This window comes from Carettochelys insculpta, chromosome 30, assembly GCF_033958435.1.
Source record: "Carettochelys insculpta isolate YL-2023 chromosome 30, ASM3395843v1, whole genome shotgun sequence".
Classification (NCBI taxonomy): Eukaryota; Metazoa; Chordata; order Testudines; family Carettochelyidae; genus Carettochelys; species Carettochelys insculpta.
In genome coordinates this window covers 358,188-381,366 of record NC_134166.1, presented here as the reverse complement: position 1 = coordinate 381,366, position 23,179 = coordinate 358,188, and the positions used below count along the sequence as shown (strand labels likewise).

The 23,179-nt window shown below is 44.3% G+C and overlaps 1 protein-coding gene across 6 annotated transcripts in view; it reads right to left on the bottom strand.

Annotated features, from left to right (window-relative positions):
* Positions 1 to 23,179, bottom strand: part of ASH1L (ASH1 like histone lysine methyltransferase) — a 258,896-nt gene that overhangs the window by 198,262 nt on the left and 37,455 nt on the right. For 5 of the 6 annotated variants that reach the window (XR_012642903.1, XM_074981321.1, XM_074981322.1 and 2 more), the window contains one exon: positions 3,732 to 3,824. The exons of the other annotated variant lie outside the window; for it this stretch is intronic. Coding sequence is in view for 4 of the 5 variants with exons in the window: in XM_074981321.1 (XP_074837422.1) it covers positions 3,732 to 3,824 (93 nt within the window). In the remaining variant the exon portion in view is untranslated. The remainder of the gene's footprint in view (positions 1 to 3,731; positions 3,825 to 23,179) is intronic. 6 annotated transcript variants of the gene reach the window in all.

Genomic DNA, 23,179 nt, shown 5'->3' with positions numbered 1-23,179 from the left:
GCACAGGTAGAATTGGTTGTTTCTAATATGTAAGTCAACTATATCCTGTTGGTTTTTCAATCAAACGTTATCGTGTCCCATATACAAACACTACATCAATCTTTCCTACAAGCACTCATTACATCAGTGTCACTTTTATATACACCGCATTTCAGATTTTCTTAGACCCTGTAAGTATGTTCTGCCTTGGTGTCCTATGGAAAGGTTGCTGATCTGAGTATATCTTGAGGTTTCTGGGGTTGACTACACAACTCAGAGCCACATATAATTGGCATTGAATAAAAACTGATGCAGGTAAACATATTGCACATTTCTCTAGACTCTGCCCCTGACTTTTATTTATAGTCATTGCAAATGCTGGTCTGATCAGAAATTGTCAGTGATGCATGACAAATGGGAATGTTTTAGAACATCATCTCCCGATGCTGCGACCAGACAGCTGGGGACAGCAAGCAGGAGGCAGACTGGTGGCAAAGTAATGCAATTCCCACTCTGCAGGGCATCTTCAGGCCACTGTGGCAGCTCAGGGAGCATTGCTCCCTCTTTCCCCAGTGGGAGGGATCCCCTGCCAGCAGCTGCTTCCCTGTGCCATCAGCAAGTGGTGGGCAGAGTATGAGTGGGGGCGCCCCAGACTCCTTGCTGCATCACCCCACAGTGTGCTTTGTAGGGACCCAAAAGTAGGGCCCAAGGTGAATGCCCAGCTGCTGGCTCACTGAGGAGTCAGGGGGACAAAGCCGGGCTGGACAGATGGCCCCTGGCTGGGTGAGGAAGAGGCCTCAGGCATTGTAGCCACGGGCCAGCAAAGGGAGCTGCTGGAGGGTTGTGCCTGCCTGTCAGCACAGAGCAGCTCCCAGCACATGGGCACACAAGGAGATGGGCTGGCGATGAGCTGAGGGGTTGGGCAGGCTGCAGTCGGGGGGGGGGCAGTGGGAGGGGCTGGGGCTAGGGGAGGGAACAGAGAGGTGTAGCAGGAAGAGAGGAAAAGGGGAGGGGCTGTAGTGCACAGCAAATGAGGGGATGGGCAAGGTTATAAAGGGGAGGTGGGGCAGGGAGGCTGCAAGAGGGGGTTTCAGTGGTTTTGAAGTGGTGAAGCATAGGGGCTGTGGGAGGGAGGTGTGGGATGGAGGTCAGTTTCTTTCCAAGAGCTACTACCTTGGCCCTGCAGTTTCTTTCTTCCTTACCTTGGTAACCAACCTTTCTCCCCTCCAGGGTGCGGAGAGGTGGGCAGCGGAGCTGCCTTCATTTGATACCACCTGAGCTCTACACCTCACCAATGGGCATAGGGTGGACCTCCCCTGTGCCGACCTCTCCACAGCCTCGTGTGCCCCACAACAGCCCCGGGGAATGGATGGACGTATGGACAGATGTACAGTTGGACAGACAGCTCTCCTTTTATAATAGTATAGATTACAGTAGCCAGTCTCAAGTGAAGTCCCAATCCAATATCCTGAATATGGGCAGGCATGGTTGTAAATTCATCCACACATTGCTCCATAAATATCCCTCAATCTTGTCCCACAACACTTTCACCACAGTTTACCATGTTAAAATATACCAAACTGCGGGGTGAAAAAATGAGGACCAAAGACTCCCAAAAATCATTGCAGTTGTGGCTCAAATCATATTCTGAAATGGTCTTTAGAGGTGAAAAGCTATGCTAATACAATAATCCATTACATCATTAAACTCTGTTGGGAATGGTCCAGTAAACTGACCTTCTCCTCACAGAAGATATTCATCTTTTATGTATCACTCCAATACAGATCTTAGAAATGCATGAGATACATTAACTACTGTTGGGAGCTAAGGCAAGAACGGACACTCATTCCTTATAATTATAAAGTAATGAAGTAGAAAGTGCAAGGCTTGAAAAAAAAAAACTTACTTGACATTACTGAACTGAGGTTTATGTCTAAAATATTGGTGTTGCCATGCCCACCAAACAGTATCTTCCCTGACATTTTAATTAATATATTTTAATTAGTTTATTTTTCTGTCCTTGTCAATCAATTTTATATTTAATAAATTTTACAAAACTGTAACTTAGACTGGCCAAATACCAGAAAAATATTTGTTGAATATATTCAAATATCACTGCAATTAATTTAATATTATTTGGTGAATAGGAGGTAACAAGCTATAGAGCTGGTCAAACACTGCAAAACAAAATTGCTGAGCTATACCAGTGATGTTAATTGAATAATTATAATACATTAGCAACGTTCTTTTTGACCAGTCTTACTTACTCCAATCTCTTGTTTTTGATAGACCTTCTTTCCCTTCCTGACTTCACCCACTATTTTATATGGTCTTTAGAAGCCAGAATTTTGATTGAAAAAGGGAGTCCAGTGGTATTTCTACACTTGCAATGATGAATAAAACTTTCGTTGTTCGCACTTGCTTAAACTCCCTATCCCATTGCTCCAAACAAGAAGTTTTGGTGGGGGAAATGCAAGTGTGAATGCTGATGTGTTGGCAGGAGCACTCTCCTGCCAACAAAGTGAAAGCTGCCTCTGGGGGACTAGAGGTATTTTGTTGGTGCTTTTAGTGGCAGTGTTGTGTTTACAAAGCTTGGTCTCTAAAAGCTACATAGCGTAAACATGGCCTCAGTTTAGTCTCCTATCCTCATAGCAAGTAGATAGGCTTTGAGCTTCTGATTCACTTAAGCACTTCTGAAAATCCCATAACTAAGGCACATATATACAGACCTGGTGTTGGGTAAAAGGTCCTCAGTTGCACCTGCTCAGTACTCCTGACACTCTAATGAGCCAGCCAGGATGCCTGATGGACCACTCTGTTTGATTGTCCGAGGAAGCCAGCAAACCAGCTCTTAAATATAGCAAAAACAGCTCCTTGCTCACCACTCATTGCACATGCCTGCTCATGCTCCACATCACCATCTCAGACCTTGTTTTGAACCCAACCTTACTCCTACCTCCAGCCCTGCTTCTTGACATCCCTGACTCCTAGTAATCCAGCTCTGACCTTTGGGTCTAGCTCTCTATTCTGACTCTACCTCAACTCCTAGCTCTGACAATCAGGCTCTGATTTCAGTCCTAGTGCTTGCTTTTGACTCTGTCTTGACCCTTGTTTCTGAAACTTGGATTCCAAACATTAGGCCAGTCTGATGACACCTGGGAGCCTAATTCCTAGCTCTTATTTGGAAAAATGTAGCTAACAGATTATTTTTCTTGTTCTTCTTTTTCTCCCTCTCCCTCTTCCTCTACCCTTTCCTCCTATAGTTCTCTTTCTTTCCCTTTTGTTATGTTGTGGATTCTAATTCCTACCTGGTATTTCACGTTTCTCCTTTCTTCTCCAATATCTCCACATGCTGTGCTTCTCTTTCTAATGTATCCTATCAAGCCCGCACCGCTTATGCTTACCCACACTCCCATACATAAGGCTTGGAAGTTTTACACAACAGTGAAATATTAGAGACATAATTCCCTGGGGCAAAATCAAATGTGAGAGGTGACTCCTAACCTGAGCTGCTAGAATGAGGGAATATACTAGAACTCTTACAAAGAAACTGTCCCAGCACTCTGCTCAGCTTATTCCAAATTTTGTAAAAGGCTTTGGCTGACAAGAGTGGTAAACTGGAAAGCCTGCCCATGACAAACCCTCTGACTGTCAGACAGAAGATGATGCATATTTTCACTGTATGTGTGCATGTGTCCCTTTTTCAAACCCATGACTATCTTTTCTTCAGAAAGGTGCCTCAGCTACTTTACCCGCTCATAACTCTGTCTTTTAGTCCTGTTTCTCACTTCAGAGTTCCAGTGCTTGCCTCTCTTGCTGATCAACACAGACCTTTCTAAAAAAACCTAAAAGGAAGAAAAATAAATTAATGGAGTAGTATTTGTCATCAGGAACAAACTGACAAAGATCCTATCTGAAGACCCTGTCAACATCAATGAGTGTCTCGTGACTCTGCTTGAAGATTGCCAAAAAACATCAGGAAACTGCCGTGAGTACTTAGAACATAAAGTAACATAAGAATGGCCATACTGGGTCAGACCAAAGGTCCATTCAGCCCAGTAGCCTGTTTGCCGACAGTGGCCAGCACCAGGTGCCCCAGAGGGGGTGGACCGAAGACAATGATGAAGTAATTTGTCTCCTGCCATCCATCTCCAGCCTCTGACCATCAGAGGCCAGCGACACCATTCCTACCCCTGGCTAATAGCCTTTTGTGGACCTAAGCTCCATGAATTTATCTAGCTCCTTCTTAAATTCTGTTACAGTCCTAGCCTTCACAGTCTCTTCTGGCAAGGAGTTCCACAGGTTAACTATGTGCTGAGTGAAGAATAACTTTCTTTTATTAGTTTTAAACCTGCTACCCATTAATTTCATTTGGTGTCCTCTAGCTCTTGTATTATGGGCCCAAGTAAATAACTTCTCCTTGTTCACCCTCTCCACACCTGTCATAATTTTATATACCTCTAAGATGTCCCCCCCTCAGCTTCCTCTTTTCTAAACTGAAAAGTCCCAATCTCTTTAGCCTCTCCTCATATGGGACCTGTTCCAAGCCCCTAATCATTCTAGTTGCCCTTTTCTGAACCTTTTCCAGTGCCAGGATATCTTTTTTTAGGTGAGAAGACCACATCTGCACACAGTATTCAAGATGAGGGCGTACCATAGATTTATACAGGGGCAGTAAGATACTCGTCGTCTTATGTTCTATCCCTTTTTTAATACCACCTAACATCCTATTTGCCTTTTTGACTGCCTCTGCACGCTGCGTGAATGTTTTCACGGAACTATCCACGATAACTCCAAGATCTCTTTCCTGATTAGTTATAGCTAAATTAGCCCCCATCATATGGTAAGTATAGTTGGGGTTATTTTTTCCAATATGCATGACCTTACACTTATCCACATTAAATTTTATTTGCCATTTCATTGCCCAATCACTCAGTTTGAGATCTTTTTGAAGTTCTTCACAGTCTGCCTTTGTCTTGACTATCTTGAACAGTTTAGTAGCATCAGCAAACTTTGTCACCTCACTGCTCACCCCCTTCTTCAGAGCATTTATGAACAAATTGAACAGGATTGGTCCTAGGACTGACCCTTGGGGGACACCACTAATTACCCCTCTCCATTTGGAAAATTTACCATTTATGCCTACCCTTTGTTTCCTGTCTTTTAACTGTTCTCAGTCCATGAAAGGACCTTCTCTCTTACCCCATGACAACTTAATTTACACAAGAGCCTTTGATGAGGTACCTTGTCAAAGGCTTTCTGGAAATCTAAGCATACTATATCCACTAGATCTCCCCTGTCTGCATGTTTGTTAATCTCTTCGAAGAACTCTAACAGATTAGTAAGTAAGTAGCATCCTTCAGTCTACGTAGACTATGGAACGCACCCTTCGTAGTTCCGTTTGGCATCCTCATTTGCAGCGTCGACTGTGACTGTGAAGACCCACACGAGAGTGACAGTCCTTTCTGCATCTGTTGCATATGTAATGGGTGTCTGGCAGGTCCTTGCTGTGCTTTCTGTAGGCTTGCTTCTCCTTTGCTAGCTGTCTGATCCTCAACTCACCCTTCTGAAGGCCCTTGTATAGTTCCTGCCTCCATCTGCTGCGATCGTCTGCCAGCTCCTCCCAGCTGTCTGGCTTGATGTCTACTTCCCTGAGGTCTCTCTTGCAAACACCTTTGTAGCGCAGCTGGGGGCGTCCAGGAGGTCTTTTGCCAGAGGCTAGCTCGCCATACAGGATGTCCTTCCATCATTCATCCTGTGGACGTGGCCAAGCCAGCGGAGCCGCCGCTGCCCGAGGATGGTGTGCATAGTTGGGATTCCAGCTTGCTCAAGGACGGCAGTGTTGGACACACTGTCCTTCCACGATATTCCAAGGATGCGCCTGAGGCAGCGCAAGTAGAAGACGTTCAGCCTCTTTTCCCGGTGGGCATACAGGGTCCAAATCTCGCTGCCATAAAGGAGGGTGCTGAGGATGCAGGCTCTGTAGACTCGCATTTTGGTGTGAGTGTACAGCTTGTTGTTATTCCACACTCTCTCGCTGAGTCTGGACAGAGTTGTGGCTGCTTTGCCGATCCTCCTATTTAGCTCAGTCTCCAAGGACAGGGTGTCAGTGATGGTGGACCCGAGGTAAACGAACTTGTGGACGACCTCTAACGTATAGTTGTCAGTGCTGACTGATGGAGAAACAGCAACGTCCTGAGCAAGTATATTTGTCTTCTTTAGGCTGATGGAGAGCCCAAAGTCCTTGCATGCTTTGGAGAACCGATCCAGCAGCTTCTGAAGTTCGTCTTCTGTGTGTGACATGACAGCAGCATCATCTGCGAACAGCACATCTCTGATGAGGACTTCCCGCACCTTAGATTTAGCTTTCAGACTTGCAAGATTAAACAGTTTCCGTGCAAAAAGATGCCCTCTGTTGAAGATCCAAAGGCATGTTTAAGGAGGAGTGTGAAGAAGATCCCAAACAATGTTGGAACAAGGATACATCTTTGTTTGATGCCGCTCCTGATGCTGAAAGCATCAGATAATGTGCCATCATACTGGACAGTTCCTCTCTGGTCTTCGTGGAAAGACTGGATCATCTTGAGTAACCGTGGCGGACATCCTATCTTGTGGAGCAGTTTGAACAGTCCATCTCTGCTGACCAAATCGAAGGCCTTGGTTAGGTCGATGAAGGCAATATAGAGTGGCTTCCTCTGCTCCCTGCATTTCTCCTGCAGCTGCCTCACAGAGAAGACCATGTCGACGGTAGATCTCTCTGCGTGGAATCCGCAATGTGATTCAGGATACACCCTCTCAGCAATCTTCTGGAGTCTGCCGAGGATGACGCAAGTGAACAGTTTACCAGTGATGCTTCGGAGGGAGATTCCACGGTAATTGTTGCAGTTGCTTCCGTCTCCTTTGTTCTTATACAAGGTTATGATGTTAGCGTCGCGCATGTCCTGTGGAACCTCTCCCTCTCTCCAGCACAGGCACAGTAGCTCATGTAGGGGTTCCAGGAGAGTGTCTGACACACACTTGATTACCTCTGGTGGAATACCATCCTGGCCCAGGGCCTTTCCTACTGCAATGTTGTTGATGGCTTTCTTCAGTTCATCCACAGTTGGCTCCTGGTCCAGTTTGTCCATTACTGGTAGGAGGTCGACGGCATCAAGGGCTGAGTCGACCACAATGTTCTCGCATGAGTACAGCTCGGAGTAGTGCTCGACCCAGCGCTCCATCTGTTTGGCTTTGTCACTGACAACTTCACCAGATTTGGATTTCAGAGGTGCCATCTTGTTCTGGGTGGGTCCTAATGCCTTCTTGATGCCCTCATACATTCCCCTGAGGTTACCAAAGTCAGCACTGGTCTGCATGCTGCTGCATAGCTCGAGCCAGTAGCTGTTGGCACAGCGCCCGGCCGTCTGCTGTACTGTTTTTCTGGCTGCTCTGAGCGCTTGCAGGGTATTCTGGCTTGGCGAACGTTTGTACTCCAGGAGAGCAGCGTGCTTTTTTTCCGATGGCTGGAATCATCTCATCGGAGTTAGCTTCGAACTAGTCATTTGTGTTTCTAGCTCTTCTTCCAAACACCGACAAGGCTGTGTTGTACATTGTATCCCTCAGATGCTGCCATCTGGATGTCACATCAGCACTCCCAGGGTTGCTGCGCAGATTCTCCTCGAGGGTCGCTCTGAACTTTTCAGCTCTCTCTGAGTTAGCCGTCTCTCTGGCATCGATGCGGGGCCTTCCAGTTGGTTTAGAGCAGCGCAGCTTCTTGGGAATCACCTTGAGTTTGGAGCAAAGTAATGAGTGATCTGTATCACAGTCAGCACTATGATAGCTGCATGTCAGAAGGACGTTTTTGAGATTATCACGTCTAGCGATGACCATGTCTAGTTGATGCCAGTGTTTCAAGCGTGGGTGTCTCCATGACACTCTGTGCTGTGGCTTGGTTTGGAAAAATGTGTTTGTGATGCACAGATTGTGGTACGTGCAAAGTTCAAGAAGACGCTGACAACTTTCATTCATTTTTCCCACACCAAAGTGGCCTAAGCAGGAAGGCCACGAGTCACAATCAGCTCCAACTCTCGCACTGAAGTCACCCAGAATGTACAGTTGTTCGCGAGCAGGTATTTCCGCTATGGCAGCACTAAGCACGTCATAGAACTCGTCTTTTACTTCCGGTGCGGCGTACAGGGTTGGGGCGTAAGCGCTGATCAGGTGGACAGGACCGGCGCGAGTATGAAGTACGACCTGAAAGAGTCTTTCTGATCCACCCATGACTAATTCCACCATTTGTAGAAGGATGTTTCTGATGGCAAAGCCAACACCATGCTCCCTGGCTTCTTCTTGGGCTTTACCCTGCCAGAAAAAAGTGTAGTCCTTTTCCTTTAGAGATCCCGAATCTGCGAGACGTATCTCTTGCAGAGCAGCAATGTCAACTTGGAGCCTCTTCAGTTCCTCATTGATGACGGCGGGTGTTGCTGATGTCCTGAAGATCTTCAGTCAGACCTGTCAGCATGGTCTGCACATTCCAGCAAGCAAGCTTAAAACTTCGATGGTTTCCTTTTCTTGTTGATTTTCTTATTGGTTTGACTGGTGCTCAGGTTTCAGGTCACTTGTCAGGTTTGGGAACCTTAAGCCTCATGCACCCAGTGAGGCAGGTGAACTGTGGCGGGACAGTACCCTATTGGCTGGGGGCTGCCCAGCTTGAGGTGGGAGGTGACTGTCCAGTGAGATGTGATGATCTCTCCCACCATCGGAGGCAACCCCTGGCGCTCGTTCTCTACGCCAGTCGAGCAAGAGCTTATAACTGGTATCTGTTACCTCCCATGTTGGTTCAACGCTGTTAGTGATGCTGGAGTACCTCTCCAGGCGCGAGCTTGGGCGATTATTGGGACCCTGGGCTGCCCAGACACCAGTGTTCCCCTCTCAGCTTTACTGATATAATCCAAAGGAGAGGATAACCTCTACATCTGGTACCAGCTCAGCTGCAGTAGTTGCCGGGTCAATGCCAGAAGTTGGCACAGAACCACCCTAGGACTCCCCTCCGGATTTTCTGTCAGGGTTTACTCCCTTAGCCTTACTCCTTTCCAGGATAACCCACAAGACTGTGGGGCATGGAGAACATGGGTATGGTCCCACTACCTCTTGCACCTCCCTGGTGCCACGTGTCCCCAAAGCTCCCCGTGACGATCACCTCACCTCCCCAGGACCCTCCTCCCCACCCCTCTGCCTCTCATCGGCTACCATCACCCCCCAGATCCTCCCTCCCTGTCCCCTTTTCCCCCATCCACTCCCATGTCTCCCGACTGCACCACACTGCCCCCTATCAGTTCTTGTTGCTCCCAGGTCCCCCTTCCCCTGGCCTCTCCGCACCTGGCCACACACTGCTGCAGCCCCATGTCCTCCAGGAAGGTACCGTTCTCACAGCCCAGCTGCACCCTGGGTCCCAGCCAAAGCTACCAACTCTAACAGATTAGTAAAACATGATTTCCCTCTGCAGAAACCATGTCGACTTTTGCCCATCAAAGTATGTTCTTCTATGTGCCTGACAATTTTATTCTTTACTGTGGTTTCAACTAGTTTGCTTGGAACTGACATTAAACTTACCAGTCTTTAATTGCCAGGGTCACCTCCAGAGCCCTTTTTAAATATTGGTGTCAGATTAGCTATCTTCCAGTCATTAGGTACGGAAGCTAATCCAAAGGACAGGTTACAAACTATTCGTTAATAGCTCTGCAATTTCCCATTTGAGTTCTTTCAGAACCCATGGATGCATGCCATCCGGTCCTAGTGATTTGTTAACATTAAGTTTATCTATTTGTCCCAAAACCTCCTCTAATGACACTTCAATCCGGGACAGTTCCTCAGTTTCATTTCCCGCAAAAAACAGTGCTGGTTTGGGAATCTCCCCAACATCCTCAGCCATGAAGACTGAAGCAAAGAAATCATTGAATCTCTCCGCAATGGCTTTGTCATCCTTGATTGCTCCTTTTGTATTTGTACCGTCTACGGAGCCCACTAGCTTTTTTAGCAGGCTTCCTGCTTCTAATATATTTAAAAAACATTTTGTTATTACTTTTTGAGCTTTTGGCTAGTTGTTCCTCAAAATCTTTTTTGGCTTTCCTTATTACAGTTTTACACTTAATTTGGTAATGTGTATGTTCCTTTCTATTTACTTCGCTAGGATTTGGCTTCCACTTCTTGAAAAATGCCTTTTTATCCCTCACTGCTTGTTTTATATGGGTGTTAACCCATGGTGGTTCTTTTTTTCAGTCTCTTACTATGTTTTTTCACTTGGGGTATACATATAAGTTGGGCCTCTATTATAGTGTCTTTGAGAAGCTTCCATGTAGCTTGCAGGGTTTTTGTTCTAGTCACTCTGGCTTTTAATTTCTGTCTAACTAACCACCTCATTTTTGCATAATTCCCCCATTTGAAATTAAATGCCAGAGTGTTGGACTGCTGAGGTGTTCTTCCCACCACAGGAATATTAAATGTTATTACATTATGATCACTATTCCCAAGCGGTCCTGTAATAGTGACTTCATGGACCAGATCCTGCTCTCCACTGACTACTAAATCAGGAATTGCCCCTCCCCTTGTGGATTCCTGTACCAGCTGCTCCAGAAAGCAGTCATTAACAGCATCGAGAAATCTTATTTCTGCATCTCATCCTGATGTGACATGTACCCAGTCAATATGGGGATAACTAAAATCCCCCATTACTACTGAGTGTTTTATTTTGGTAGCCTCTCTAATTTCCCTTAGCATTTCAACATCACTATCGCTCTCCTGATCAGCAACTAAGGGTCCTGTGGCACCTTACAGACTAACAGAAAAGTTTTGAGCATGAGCTTTCGTGAGCACAGACTCACTTCATCAGATGCTTCTCCTGATCAGGCAGTCAATAACGTATCCCTACTGCTATATTCTTAGTAGAGCTTGGAATTACTATCCATAGTGATTCCAGGGAACATTCTGATTCATTTAAAATGCTTATTTCATTTAATTCTACATTATCTTTTACATACATGGGCCACCTACATGGCCCATTTTATCCTTCCAATATATTTTATATCCTGGTATGATTGTGTCCCATGCATTGTCTTCATTTCACTAGGTTTCCATGATGCCTATTATGTCAATTTCCTCCATTAATACAAGGTACTCTAGTTCACTCATCTTATCAGTCAGACTTCTACCATTTGCGTAGAAGCATTTTAAAGATCTGCCTCTGCTTATTTGTCTTCCCATCCCAGATGTATTAGATTCTTTTATACGTGATTGATTGTCTGATCTAGCACATTGTTTGATATCTCCCCTCCTCTCTTTTTTACTAAAGCCTAGAGTATCTCTGTCAATGGATTCTCCTCAAAGAGGAGTTTCTGTCCGATCCCCGTGCTCCTCTGCACCAATCGGCTTTCCCCCATATCTAGACTCTGAAGGTGACATGAAGCAGAAGTTCTCCAACAGACTGGACAGAGTCTTGAAAGACATTCCCAAAGACAAGAGTATTCTCTTTGTGGATTTCAATGTCAGGGTCAGAAGAGATGTGGACCTCTGCCAGAGTACCGCTGGGAAACAAGTCATCACTAGCAACTCCAATGGAGTACTCCTTCTTACAAAATGTACAGAACATGTGCTTATCATCACAAACAAATACTCTCTTCTGCCAGAAAAACAAATTTAAGACATCATGGCCACATCCTCAATTGAAGCACCAGACCTTATATGTCACATCATCTGCACTTGAGATCAGCATAATGTCCTTCGCACAAGCGCAATGACTAGCACTGACTGCTGGAGCAATCGCTGCCTTATTCAATCCATGATGTCGATTAGGATTCTCACCAAATGGACAACTCAGAGTAAACTGATTCAAGGAAAGATCAATGTACAAGGCTTGAGGATCTCATCACATGAAGTGACTTCCAAACAGCGCTCCAAAGGAAGTTGCCAGCAGTGCATACTGAAGATGTGGAAGAACATGGTGTCGGTTGAAAAATGCAATCACTGGAGCTTGTGGAGAAAACAATGGCTACCAGTCTAGGAAGCATCAGGACTGATTTGATGAGAATGATGTGGAAACTGAATACCTGATTGAGGTGAGACAGAAAGACTTTATGGCCTGGCAAAGCAACGTCATCTGCCCAACAAAGAAAGAAGTGCATGCAAGGCAGAAGTCCCAAGGTAAAACAAGGACTCTGAAAAAACAACAGAAGACTGAGAAGGCACAAGAACTCTAGCTTCTCACAGACTTCGATAAAACAAGAGGCTTCTTCAATGCCACCAGAACTATTTATAAACCAAGAAACCATGGAATCAATTCCCTGAGATCAAAGGACGGCACCTAGCTCTTGAAAGAAAATGAACCAATTGCTTCTTGCTGGAGGGAGCACTACAATGAACTTTTGAACTGCCCCTCCACCGTGGTCCTAGAATCCTTTGACCAGATCCCTCACCAGCTGCTGAGGGATGATCTTGCAACATTTCCTGCCCTGAGTGAGGTCCAAGTGGCCATCAAAGAGGTTAAATAAAACAAGGCAACTGAACTAGATGGAGTCCCTGATGAAGTCTTCACACAAGATGGGTCAGAGCTCCACAAACAACTCCAACTCCTGATTCTCAAGATCTGGGATAGGGAGCAGATGCCATGAGAGTTCAGAAACACACTGACTGTTACTCTCTTCAAGAAGGGCGACAAATCAGACTGAGGAAACTACTGTGGCATTTTAACTAGAATCCTTGCAAACTGATTCCTGCCACACTCCGAAGATATTCTCCCAGAATCCCAGTGTGGCTTCCAACCCTTCTGAGGAACAACGGACATGATTTTTATCACCAGGCCACTGCAAGAAAAATGTCATGAACAGAACCAAGCTTTATACATGAGTTTCGCTGACCTAACCAAAGCATTCGACTCAATCAGTCATAGCACCTCGTGGACCAAATTCATTAGCATCTTGAGGCTGCTTCATAACAACATGACTGACACAGTACTGAGCAACAGCGGATGCCAAAGTGACCTGTCTGAGGTCAAAACAGGAGTCAAACAAGGCTGTATCATTGCCCCATCACATAAAACAAAAAAAAAACAAAACAGTCGTGTAGCACTTTAAAGACTAACAAATAATTTAATAGGTGATGAGCTTTCGTAGGACAGACCCATTTCTTAAGATCACAACCTTACCAGAACAGACTCAATATATTAAGCACAGAGGTCCAAAAATTGTTATTGGCCAATTACAAAAGCAGTTTCTCCGCCGTTTATGTTCACACTTCCATATTAGCTACTGATAATGGGCCACATCCTCCCTCACTGAAATGACCTGATTTCTCCTCTCTTGATGTTCTCAACTCCACATTAACTGTGGATAATGGGCCACATTCTCTGTGACTGAACAGACTTTGTCAACTCTGGCCCTCCCCTTGACTGAGACTCCCCACTTTTTGTAAGCTCATATACTTAAAGCCTCCTCTGGAATCCCCACTCATGCATCTGATGAAGCGGATCTTTGCCCATGAAAGCTCATGCTCCAACATATCTTAGTCTACAAGGTGCCACAGGACTTCTTGTTGTGATATCTTAGAAGTCATCTTTCTGCTAAAGTTGACATTAATGCAGAAATCCAGCACTGTCTGAGCTGTGCAAGCTCTGCTTTTGCTCACCTGAGAAAAAGGCTTCTGAAAACTGGAACATCTAGGCCAAGACAAAGCTCCTTGTATACCATGCGGTGGTTATTCCAGTGCTACTGTACACATGTGAAACCTGGACAACATACAAGCGTCATTTGAAGGCACTTGAACAATTTCATCAATGCTGCCTCAGAAGACTCCTAAATATCTCTTGGGAGGAGAGGCACATGAACACTAGAGTCCCTCAAGAGACCGACATGACCAGCAGCGAAGCCCTTTTATTCACCAAGTTCATTGGACTGGTCAGGTGGTTTGGATGTCTGATCAGTGCCTTCCAAAACAGATTGTTTTCTGAATTGAAAGAAGGATGGAGGAGTGTTGGGGGCCAGAGGAAGCTATATAAGGATGTGTTGATGGTACACATGAAAAAGTGCACAGTCAGTGTTGACACCTTGGAAGACCTTGCCTAGGACCATCTCCAGTGTAGAGCAGTTATCTGTGAGGGGATGGCACAATTTGAGAGGTCCCCACAGAGTGCAGACGAGGAGAGATGGAGAAGAAAAGAGCCACAAAAACTGACCCACGCCCCTCCAACAACACCCGTCCCTTCTGTAATAAGACCTGCAGCTTCAGAATCAGGCTGATCTGCCATCAATGGACTCACAAATAGGACAGCGACATGAAGATGTTCTACTTGTTATCGAGTGACCTCCCCATGAGAGAAGAAGTATGCCTCTTGTCAGCCTACATCACAGATTAGATCCTTGCTAGTCTGAGGATGAAGAATTGTCTAAAATTCTCTGCATAAAGTAGGTCCCAGTAGTTCAGTATCACTTTCCAGAATACTCATTGCCCTGCTGGTCCCAGGAGTGACTCCAAAAATCGAACAAGTCTTCTACAAACCAGTGATGTGTTCTTTAATGAAGTCCCTTCTAAAGCAAAAACATGCAAATCACGTTCCTCCAGGCCCTCATATTTCAGAGGGCTGATGCTTTCAGGTACTACTCAGTTATTTGCTTTGGAAGCTATAGTGCTAGAGGGGTTTTGTAACATGGAGAAAAATTTGGCATTGAGCCCAGCTTTTCCATGGCAGCTGCGGTCTTATGTAAATTGTGTTGGAGCTTCACATTTCAGAACAGGATTTTTCTTTCTTTGCACATACATAACAAAGAGCTGTGAAAGCGGCCAGGATCTGTCCTACAACCTTGCAGACTAAACAATGTGCCACTCTTATGTCCCAAAATAACACAGTATGGAAGCATATGCTCCCTTAAATGGAAAATGAGTAATCCAAATCTTTCTTCTCTTGAGTTGACCAATCACAACATAGCTAACTGTACTTGCAATGAGTAAATCATTTTAAAAGGTGCAACTGTTTGTCTGGACAGGTTCATTGTCAGTTCTATTGCTACTTATCCAGACTATTGCTTTCCTTGTTGTTTCTGCAGTTTATTCAAGCCTTTGGTGAGTTAAATGATCTGCAGTAACAATGTTCTTACTTAGCAACCACAACTGTTTTTAAAACAAAAGTTTTTGTTTTGGAATCGCTCTTGCCCCCCCCCCCCGCATTCTGATCTTTCAAAAGCATTGATTGGAATAAAGAGGTCACTAAATTCTTAATAAAAGTAAAGAAGCAAGTGGTAATGCCCTATTAATTATTTGTATTATTGAAGCATAGGAGCCTCCTGTGCTAGATGCTCTATAAAAACAGCCACAAAAAAAGGAAGACAGACGATACATGATTCTGAAAGTGAACCTATGGCTTGGTAAATGTTGTAGGGAGGTGTGGTTTTGTGGAAAACTGGTCTGGCTTCTGTAGTAAAAAGGCAGATGTATAGTTTGGATGACCTCTGCCTCAGTAGAAGGTGGGGGACCAGTCTTCTCAAGAGACAGGGTGGTAAGAACAGTTAAGAGAACATTAAACTAATAATAAAATGGGAAGGTAAAAAGAGGAAAGGTATGGGCACTTAGTACAAAAAGTGAGATGATGAGAACAAAATTAATTGAACAAGCTAAGGCCATGAAGAGAAAAAATTGTCCATAAACCAAATTACAGGAGCCTGGGTTACAAACAAGACAAACTAGAATTGCTCATTTATGAGCATAAATTCAGTCTAGCTGGTAAACTTGAAGGGATGATTCACATCATAATGTTAAAAATCAGTGGTTACAATCTACTTAGGCAAGACTGAGTGAGCAAAAGGGGAGAGAGAGTGGAACTCTATAAAACATAGCATTACTGTTTCTGAGTCACTAATAATTCAGAATAAAGTGATTGTGAAAATTGATTTCTTGCTGTCTTAGATAAAAAAAATCAACAGGGCATCAGTTGGTGTCTGCTACAGCCCCCCCAAATCCCACTAGGGAACAGGATGACTATTCCTTTAAACACGTATGTGTAGGGAAAAAAACTGAGTGATCAAGGGTGTCTTCAATTTGAGTGATGCATGCCGGAGGACTTATGCTGCTAGTAGGAGGGTGACTATTTCCCTTTGCTGAATATAGGACACCTAGTAAAATTATCCAGATTCAAGTCAATTCAACAGCAATCAATCAGAACTAAGAAATACAAACCTTCAAATTAACATCGAGTTGACTGAGCCCCTGTCAAAGACAAATAATGAGCATCTGGAGTCTTTTTATTTGCTTTCTTATCTTTAGGGTCTGCATGTGGAGAGGTGACATAGGCACACACATCCATTCACCTCTCACATACAAAACTGGAGTGACTGACTGCCCTGACACAAGCCTCCAGATACAGTGCTGTCCAATCTACATGCCCGGCTGGGCCCCCAGGACCCATCTGCCTTGCTAGGTGCCTGGTGCTGCATCTTCTTAAGGCAAAATGTGGGGGCATGCAAGGTCACTGTGCCCTCTCCCCACTTTCTGTGAAGGTTCACATCAGAACATGGCCAGCTGCAGCCTTTCAGAACTGTGCAGGAGGGAAGCCAGTGAGAGTTAGCTGTTGGAATGACTTGGTCCACATCTTTGCAGAGATCATCTTTTCCCTCCCCCACCACCTTGTGCCTGGAAGAAGCTTGTCCTTTAGTGCCCATAGTAGGGCAGCTAACACCTCCAAGCTGCTGCTGGCCATTGACATTACCCAGTTACCTCCTGTCCCCAGTTACAGTGTGGGAAGGACAAGGTCAAAACCTAAGGATACCTTCTGCACCAGGGCCCAGGGAATTTGTCTGCAGTGGCTTCAGTGAACATGGCTAGAGAGGTAGTTCATCGCGGGGGGGTGGGGGGGGGCAAGGGTGCAGCAGCCCTGTACTGCCTCATTTAGCTGCCACGTGGCGGGGGCTGGACCACCACATGGTGCTGGGGGTAGTGGTGGTAGCCAGATGGTATTGTGTGAGTTAGTCCCCCAACTGTAAGGCGCCTGTGGGAGAGTGCGGACTCCATGTACAAATGTGAAGCAGTGGAAAAAAAATATATCAGCCTCTCCTTCTATATCCTGTGCATGGCAAAAGCCTTCACCCCGTGGAGAACAAGATGCCCCACTGTCTCATGTCCCACTGTCTGGTCCTCACAGCCAAGCTGACATGTGCTGTGTTGGGGCAGGGCTAGCCTGCAAGACAAAATGAGTCCATGGCTCTCCTCATGGCTCCATGCTGGAGCTCTGTAAAGTAGCTAGACGAGATTGCCACACTGGTCATAAAGAAATTAATTCAAAATGCTGGGCTTCCTGTTTCCTACTTCCTGCTCACTTGGAGCAATGACCTGAAAGGACACCTCAAGGGGCGTTGTGGGACAGTTTTTAAAAAAATCGACCACAGACCCTTAAATTTGACTCTCTCTCCTAGTGCAGACCAGGCCTATGGCAAGTCTCTTAAACTGAGCTTTCCCAGAACTGATCTCATTGTCTGCATTGTTCTGCTGTTGGGCATGGCCCGGCAGCTAGATGAGGTTCGTAAGCCTGGTCGAGGAAGACCAGGTAAAAAAGATCCAGGCAAACAGAACAGGCTGACTCAATGGTATCTCAGCACTACAGGCAACATCGTGAGGGAATCTAACCCATCACACGCCTTCTCACATATTAATATAAAAATAATTGCATAATGAATTCATAACATTATAGGCAAGATCTTGATCCTACTAAAGTTCCTTTACATTTTTGGGGTTGCCTGGTCAGCTAACAATTCTCTTGGTGCAGGGGTCTCTTCCTGTTGACGATTTTTAGTGGTTGGTGCTGAGAACCATTTTGTAAACCCTGCACATGATGGAAATTGCATCAAGCCACGAGGTCGGCAGTACTCTGAGAACCTTTAGGTGTGGCTACACTGGGAGGAAAAATCAATTTCAGATACTCAAATCCAGCAACGAGAATTGTGTAGCTGAAGTCAACTTCTATAAAATCGCTTTTTGCCACCATCCACACAATTGGTGGTCAATAGGAAAAACTCTCCCACTGACATCTCATAATCCTCGCAACTGAAAGGAGTACTAGGGTTGACGGTGGCACCATGACAGTTCAATTTAGTGTGTCCCCACTAGGCATGCAAAACTGAACCCAAGAAGATCGCCTACCAACATGTCAATCTTTCCATAAGTTTAGATGTACACTGAGTTTCAGCACCTAGGCCAGAAATACCTATTTGCTGAAATGATGCCTATGGGCTAAGCTAGCACTCTGAAGAGGAGCCCTGAAACTGCAGTAAACTGCTGATGACTGGAGCTGTTTAGAACTGGTCAACATGAGGGAGAGCGTGTGAAGAGGGTGCAACACTGTGCCCCCATATTTTATGGAAAATATTTTGAATGAATATGCATAATTTGAATATGCTTTATGCAATACAGAGCATCTAATCTACATTAAAGAGCTTGTAATCCCCTAAATATGTATCGTCCATTTGTGTGCATGTACATTTTATGTGAAGTTAGAAATATGAAGTGTAAACCTATTTACTAAGCTAGGTCTTCTAGGGAAAGCCATTAGAGGTACTTGAGGAATTTATGATGTGGGGCTCACGACAATAATCTGTGAATAGTCTAGATTTTCCTGTAAACCTGGACTGTGGTTGGTTCTACAAAGACAAGTGACCATGCCACCTGGTGCTAGGATCAATCTTGAATTTTGTAATCTTCCAAGGATGTATGGTGTGTGTGTTTGGGGATGGGGTGGGAGGAATGGCTTGAACAAAGAGTTTCCACCTTGAGGAAATTCTATTGAAGGGATGGGAAGAAAATGATGATTATCCTCAGTTGGCTTCAGAGACTGCTCTACCTCAAGAGAAGAACTCTAATGAGGCGAGAAGCTGGTGGACCCAGGTCAGGAAAAAGATCTGCTCTGGAATGAAGAATTTTACCTGAAATAGGGATCAGGGTGAGAAATTATGATGAAAACAATTTCTCTTAGTGCATTAGACTTAGCTGGTGTGTTTTGTTTAACTTTGTAACTTACTTTGCTCTGTCATCACTTGCAACCACTTAAATCACACTCTTTTATACTTAAAACTACTTTTTTAAATCAAAGCCAGTGTGAATAATTGTAACTGGGAAAAGGGGAAAAACTGCTGGGCATATCTCTTTGATAAAGGGAACAAACTTATGAGCTTCCTCTGTGTAAAGCTTTTATACAGAGTAAGATGGAGTTATTTGGGGTTTCAGTCCCCTGGGTGCTGTCAAATCCCTGTAACTAAGCCTTCCAAGAGCTGACCAGATCTCAGTGTCTATGTTACTCCAACTCTGTGCCTGGCTCAGCAGGAATTGGGGGCAGGTTATTCCAAGAGGTAAGGCAGGTGGGCTCAGTGGTATGATCAGCCCATCAGGTGACCATCTTAAATAGGTCTCTGCGATACAAAACATCACAGGGTATAGACTCATTTTGCACATACTGGAGTTTGGATAGTTCAGAATTAGAGAAACTTTATTCATGTTCATAAAGCCAAAGTAATGCACATGGGAAAAAATAATCAACTATTCATACAAAATGATGAGGTCTAAATTAGTTACCACCATGCAAGAAAGATCTTGAAGTCATTATGGATAGTTCTTTGAAAAAGACCTGCTCAGAGTGCAACAAAAGTAAAAAAAACAAACAAAACACTTAACGACACTGTAAAACCATGGTGTTGTCACAGCTTGAATAGCACAGGCTGTTCTTGTTGCCACATCTCAAAAATGATATACTGGAAACACAAAGGACAGAGAATGGCAACAAAAACACACAAGGGTATGGGACAACTTCTACATGAGCAAAGATTAGAAAACAAGCCAATCTGGGGGTTGGGCAGGCAAAAATATGATAAAGATATCTAAAATCATGAATGTTGTGGAAAAAGATAATAGTAAAGTGCTGTTCATCCCATCACACAGCACATTAACCAAATGAAATTAATAAGCAGCAGCTTTAAAACAAAAAAGTACTTTTCACAGTCAACCTGTGCTATTTGTTGCCAGTGGATGCTGTGAAAGCAAAAGCTATAACTGAATTAAAAAAAGAATTAGGAAAGTTCATGGAGGATCAATGACTATTTTCTAAAATGGCCAGGGAGGCAGCTCCATTACCTATATGTCCGTTAAGCTAGTTATTGCAACAAAGTTCTTCTGAAGCTTCTGGCACCAGACACTGTTGAAAGACAGGATACTGAGCTAGACGGACCACTGGTTTGATGCAGCATAGCCATTCTTATAATTTTGTGCAATAGTGGCACCATAACTAAAACTGTACCGAGATTAGAAATTTAAAAGCGAGATTAAACCCAATATGTATGTGCAATAAAGAGTATTCACTACAAATTTACTGCATGAGATCTGAGAATTTTCAAACACGTTAGTTTGCCAGTTATCACCAGCCTTTGGTCTGGTCTACACCTAAAAGTTTGGGTGACCTAGGTTTGGTCACTCACATACGTGAAAAATTCATACCCCCTAAAAATGCAGTTAGGTCAGCCTAACTCCTGGCATAGATATCATTAGGTCAAATGGAAGAATTCTTCCACTGATCTAGCTTACCAACCCTCAAGGGAGTGAATTATAACACTAGAGGGAAACTCTCCTTTCATTGCTGTAGTAAGTAGCTACACTATAGCACTACAGAGCCTTGCATCCACACAAAAACGATTTTCAAAGAGATTTGTTTAGCATCTTAGATTGCAGTTAAGTAGTCCTCCTTGGAACAAGAGTAACTCCACTTTCCAGGGACTTCATTTGCTCTAAAGTTTGGGTGGACCAATTTCTAACTACTCTGCTGTTAGAACCTTTAACAGTCCTCCAAGTAGTATCCCAAACTGCACTGCTTCACACCTAAATTGACCTGTCTTGTTACCAGTGTCCACTACTCCAGGATCATCTTGCCTGAACATAGTGTCTCTGCCTAAATGCTGGCAGATAGACAATAATGCTCCTTTTCAATGCCAGAAAGTAGTGAGATAACATACTGATGACAGCACCATGCTGCTGCCATGCTTCCATGTAGGCACATGCTGAGATTCTGGACTTGACTGGACTCTTACAAGACACACATTTTCAACTCCATATGGAGTACATTTCTCTGTAATGGTGACACCCACAAGGCACAGTCTGAGAAACTGAAAGTGAATAAACACTTTCAGAGCTTGTTCCAGTGCCGAGACAAAGCAATGGAGGTCCGGAATAAGTATCTATAGATGACGGACAAGGTTCCAGTAATGCCACTACTACCTGCCCAAATTATGACAAATTGCCCCACATTTTTGAAAGCAATGCCAGCACTGAGCATAACAGTTATGTAGTAGATAACATTGCACACAACATGACAAGTTCCCAATACCGCCATCAACTCCTTGCTTTAGTTCAAAAATGCCTTGCTGTTCAACCAGGAGGAGCTTTATCATGGTAGCTGCGATGCCACTGAACTTTTACCATTATTAAACCATTTCTGTGCTCATTATGTTAAATTTGCACCAAATCTTGTGCTGAGTGGGCCAAGTGAGCTGTCCAATGAAAGCTGGTAATGCACTGAATCTGTTTATGTTACTTGAATATCTATACCATCTTTGTATACGAAGTTGTAGATATTGGCTCTAGATCTGTATTAGAAATGTCTTAGACCTAAGGATCACAATGGGAGGCATGGTCTCCAGCCAGCCAGGATGATGGACTAAAACAAGGACTCAGCTGTCAAATACACATCTCAGGAATTTGGGACTTGTCCTCTGGGAAGCAGCCAATGGCAGAATGCCACAACTGGCCACCTGATCAGGTAACCCTCCACTGCCTACCTGAAGAACATGTTTCTCCCTTCACACGACAAGTCTATAAATATGACCCTGGCAGTGACCATTTTGTTGTACAGTCCTCATGAACTGAGCCAGTGTGGCTAGGGAGTAGGGGGAGGAGAGAAGGGCATACCGCAGTAGGATGTATTTTCAGAGACTCTCAAGAATAGCAGCATACGCCATCAGCTGTAACCTGAACCAATAGCTTTAACTGATGTATGGAATGTATCTCTAACAATTTTTCTCTCACCCTATTCTTTCTTTCTTAATAAACCTTTAGACTCCAAAGGATTGGCACAGCATGCTGTTTTGGATATGATCTAAGTATATGTTGCCTGGGAATGCAGCCAGACCTTTTGGGGCTTGGAAGAATCTGAGTGGATTTGATTAAATTGGTTTTCATAACCCCTCACCTGAGTAATGAGGGTTACTAGTTTTGGCATTAGGAGCAGCTGGAGAATCTGTGGGTTTGCTTGTGTAACTTTCTGGCTGGCCAATGGGGTGTCAGAGCTCCTTTTGTGTCTGGCTTGGTTTACCTTATTCAGATGGACTCTCTAGTTTGGCCTGTAAGTAGCCCAGTTTTAATCAATTTGTCTAAGGTTGGTTCTCTCAGCTTGGCCCAGAACCCCTCGTAATATTACAGCAGCCAAGATGTAATACACAAGAATCCAGTACAGGCATCTGGAAATCACTACAGAGGAGCTCTACCATCACCCTGGCTGGAACTGCTGCAGACAAAAGCTGTGCCACTAGGTATTATGGTTGTATTATAATATAGCTACATGGTGGAATTTAAACCACTTTTTCCAACAAAAACCTGGGCAAAGATGGAAGATCCTGCTATGCATTTAAAACACACTACCTCTCAATATGCTGTCCATATATTTGTGCTAGAGACTGAACTTTAATTTTTTAAATTCCCTTTTGTATCTAACCCTACAGTAACCAGCACTCTTTCCACATCACAGAAAACCATTTTCTTCATCGAGACTTTCTACTTGCTCCCCCCTTGCTCCATACATGCCTCCCTTGCTTACCATGTTGGCACCATAGCTGTTAAAAAGAAAACATATTGCATATAGAGCATCTTTGGTCTAGCCCCACAAACAAAAATAAGAAAAGGTACAGTGATTCACATTTTCTCTAGTAAACTCGGTGTTACTGAACTTCAGAGTTCATGAGGCAAATGCCTCCCACTGAGCTAAAACATTCAAAATTCACGGATAAGATAAAGCACTATAATATATTTGGATACAGGGTACTTAAACCAGAATTCTATTAATTTTGCAGTATACGTTGAGCCAACCTATGGGAGAAATTCAAGGCAAAGACTGTGTTCTATTTTTCATAGAACACTAGAACTGGAAAGGAACTCAAGA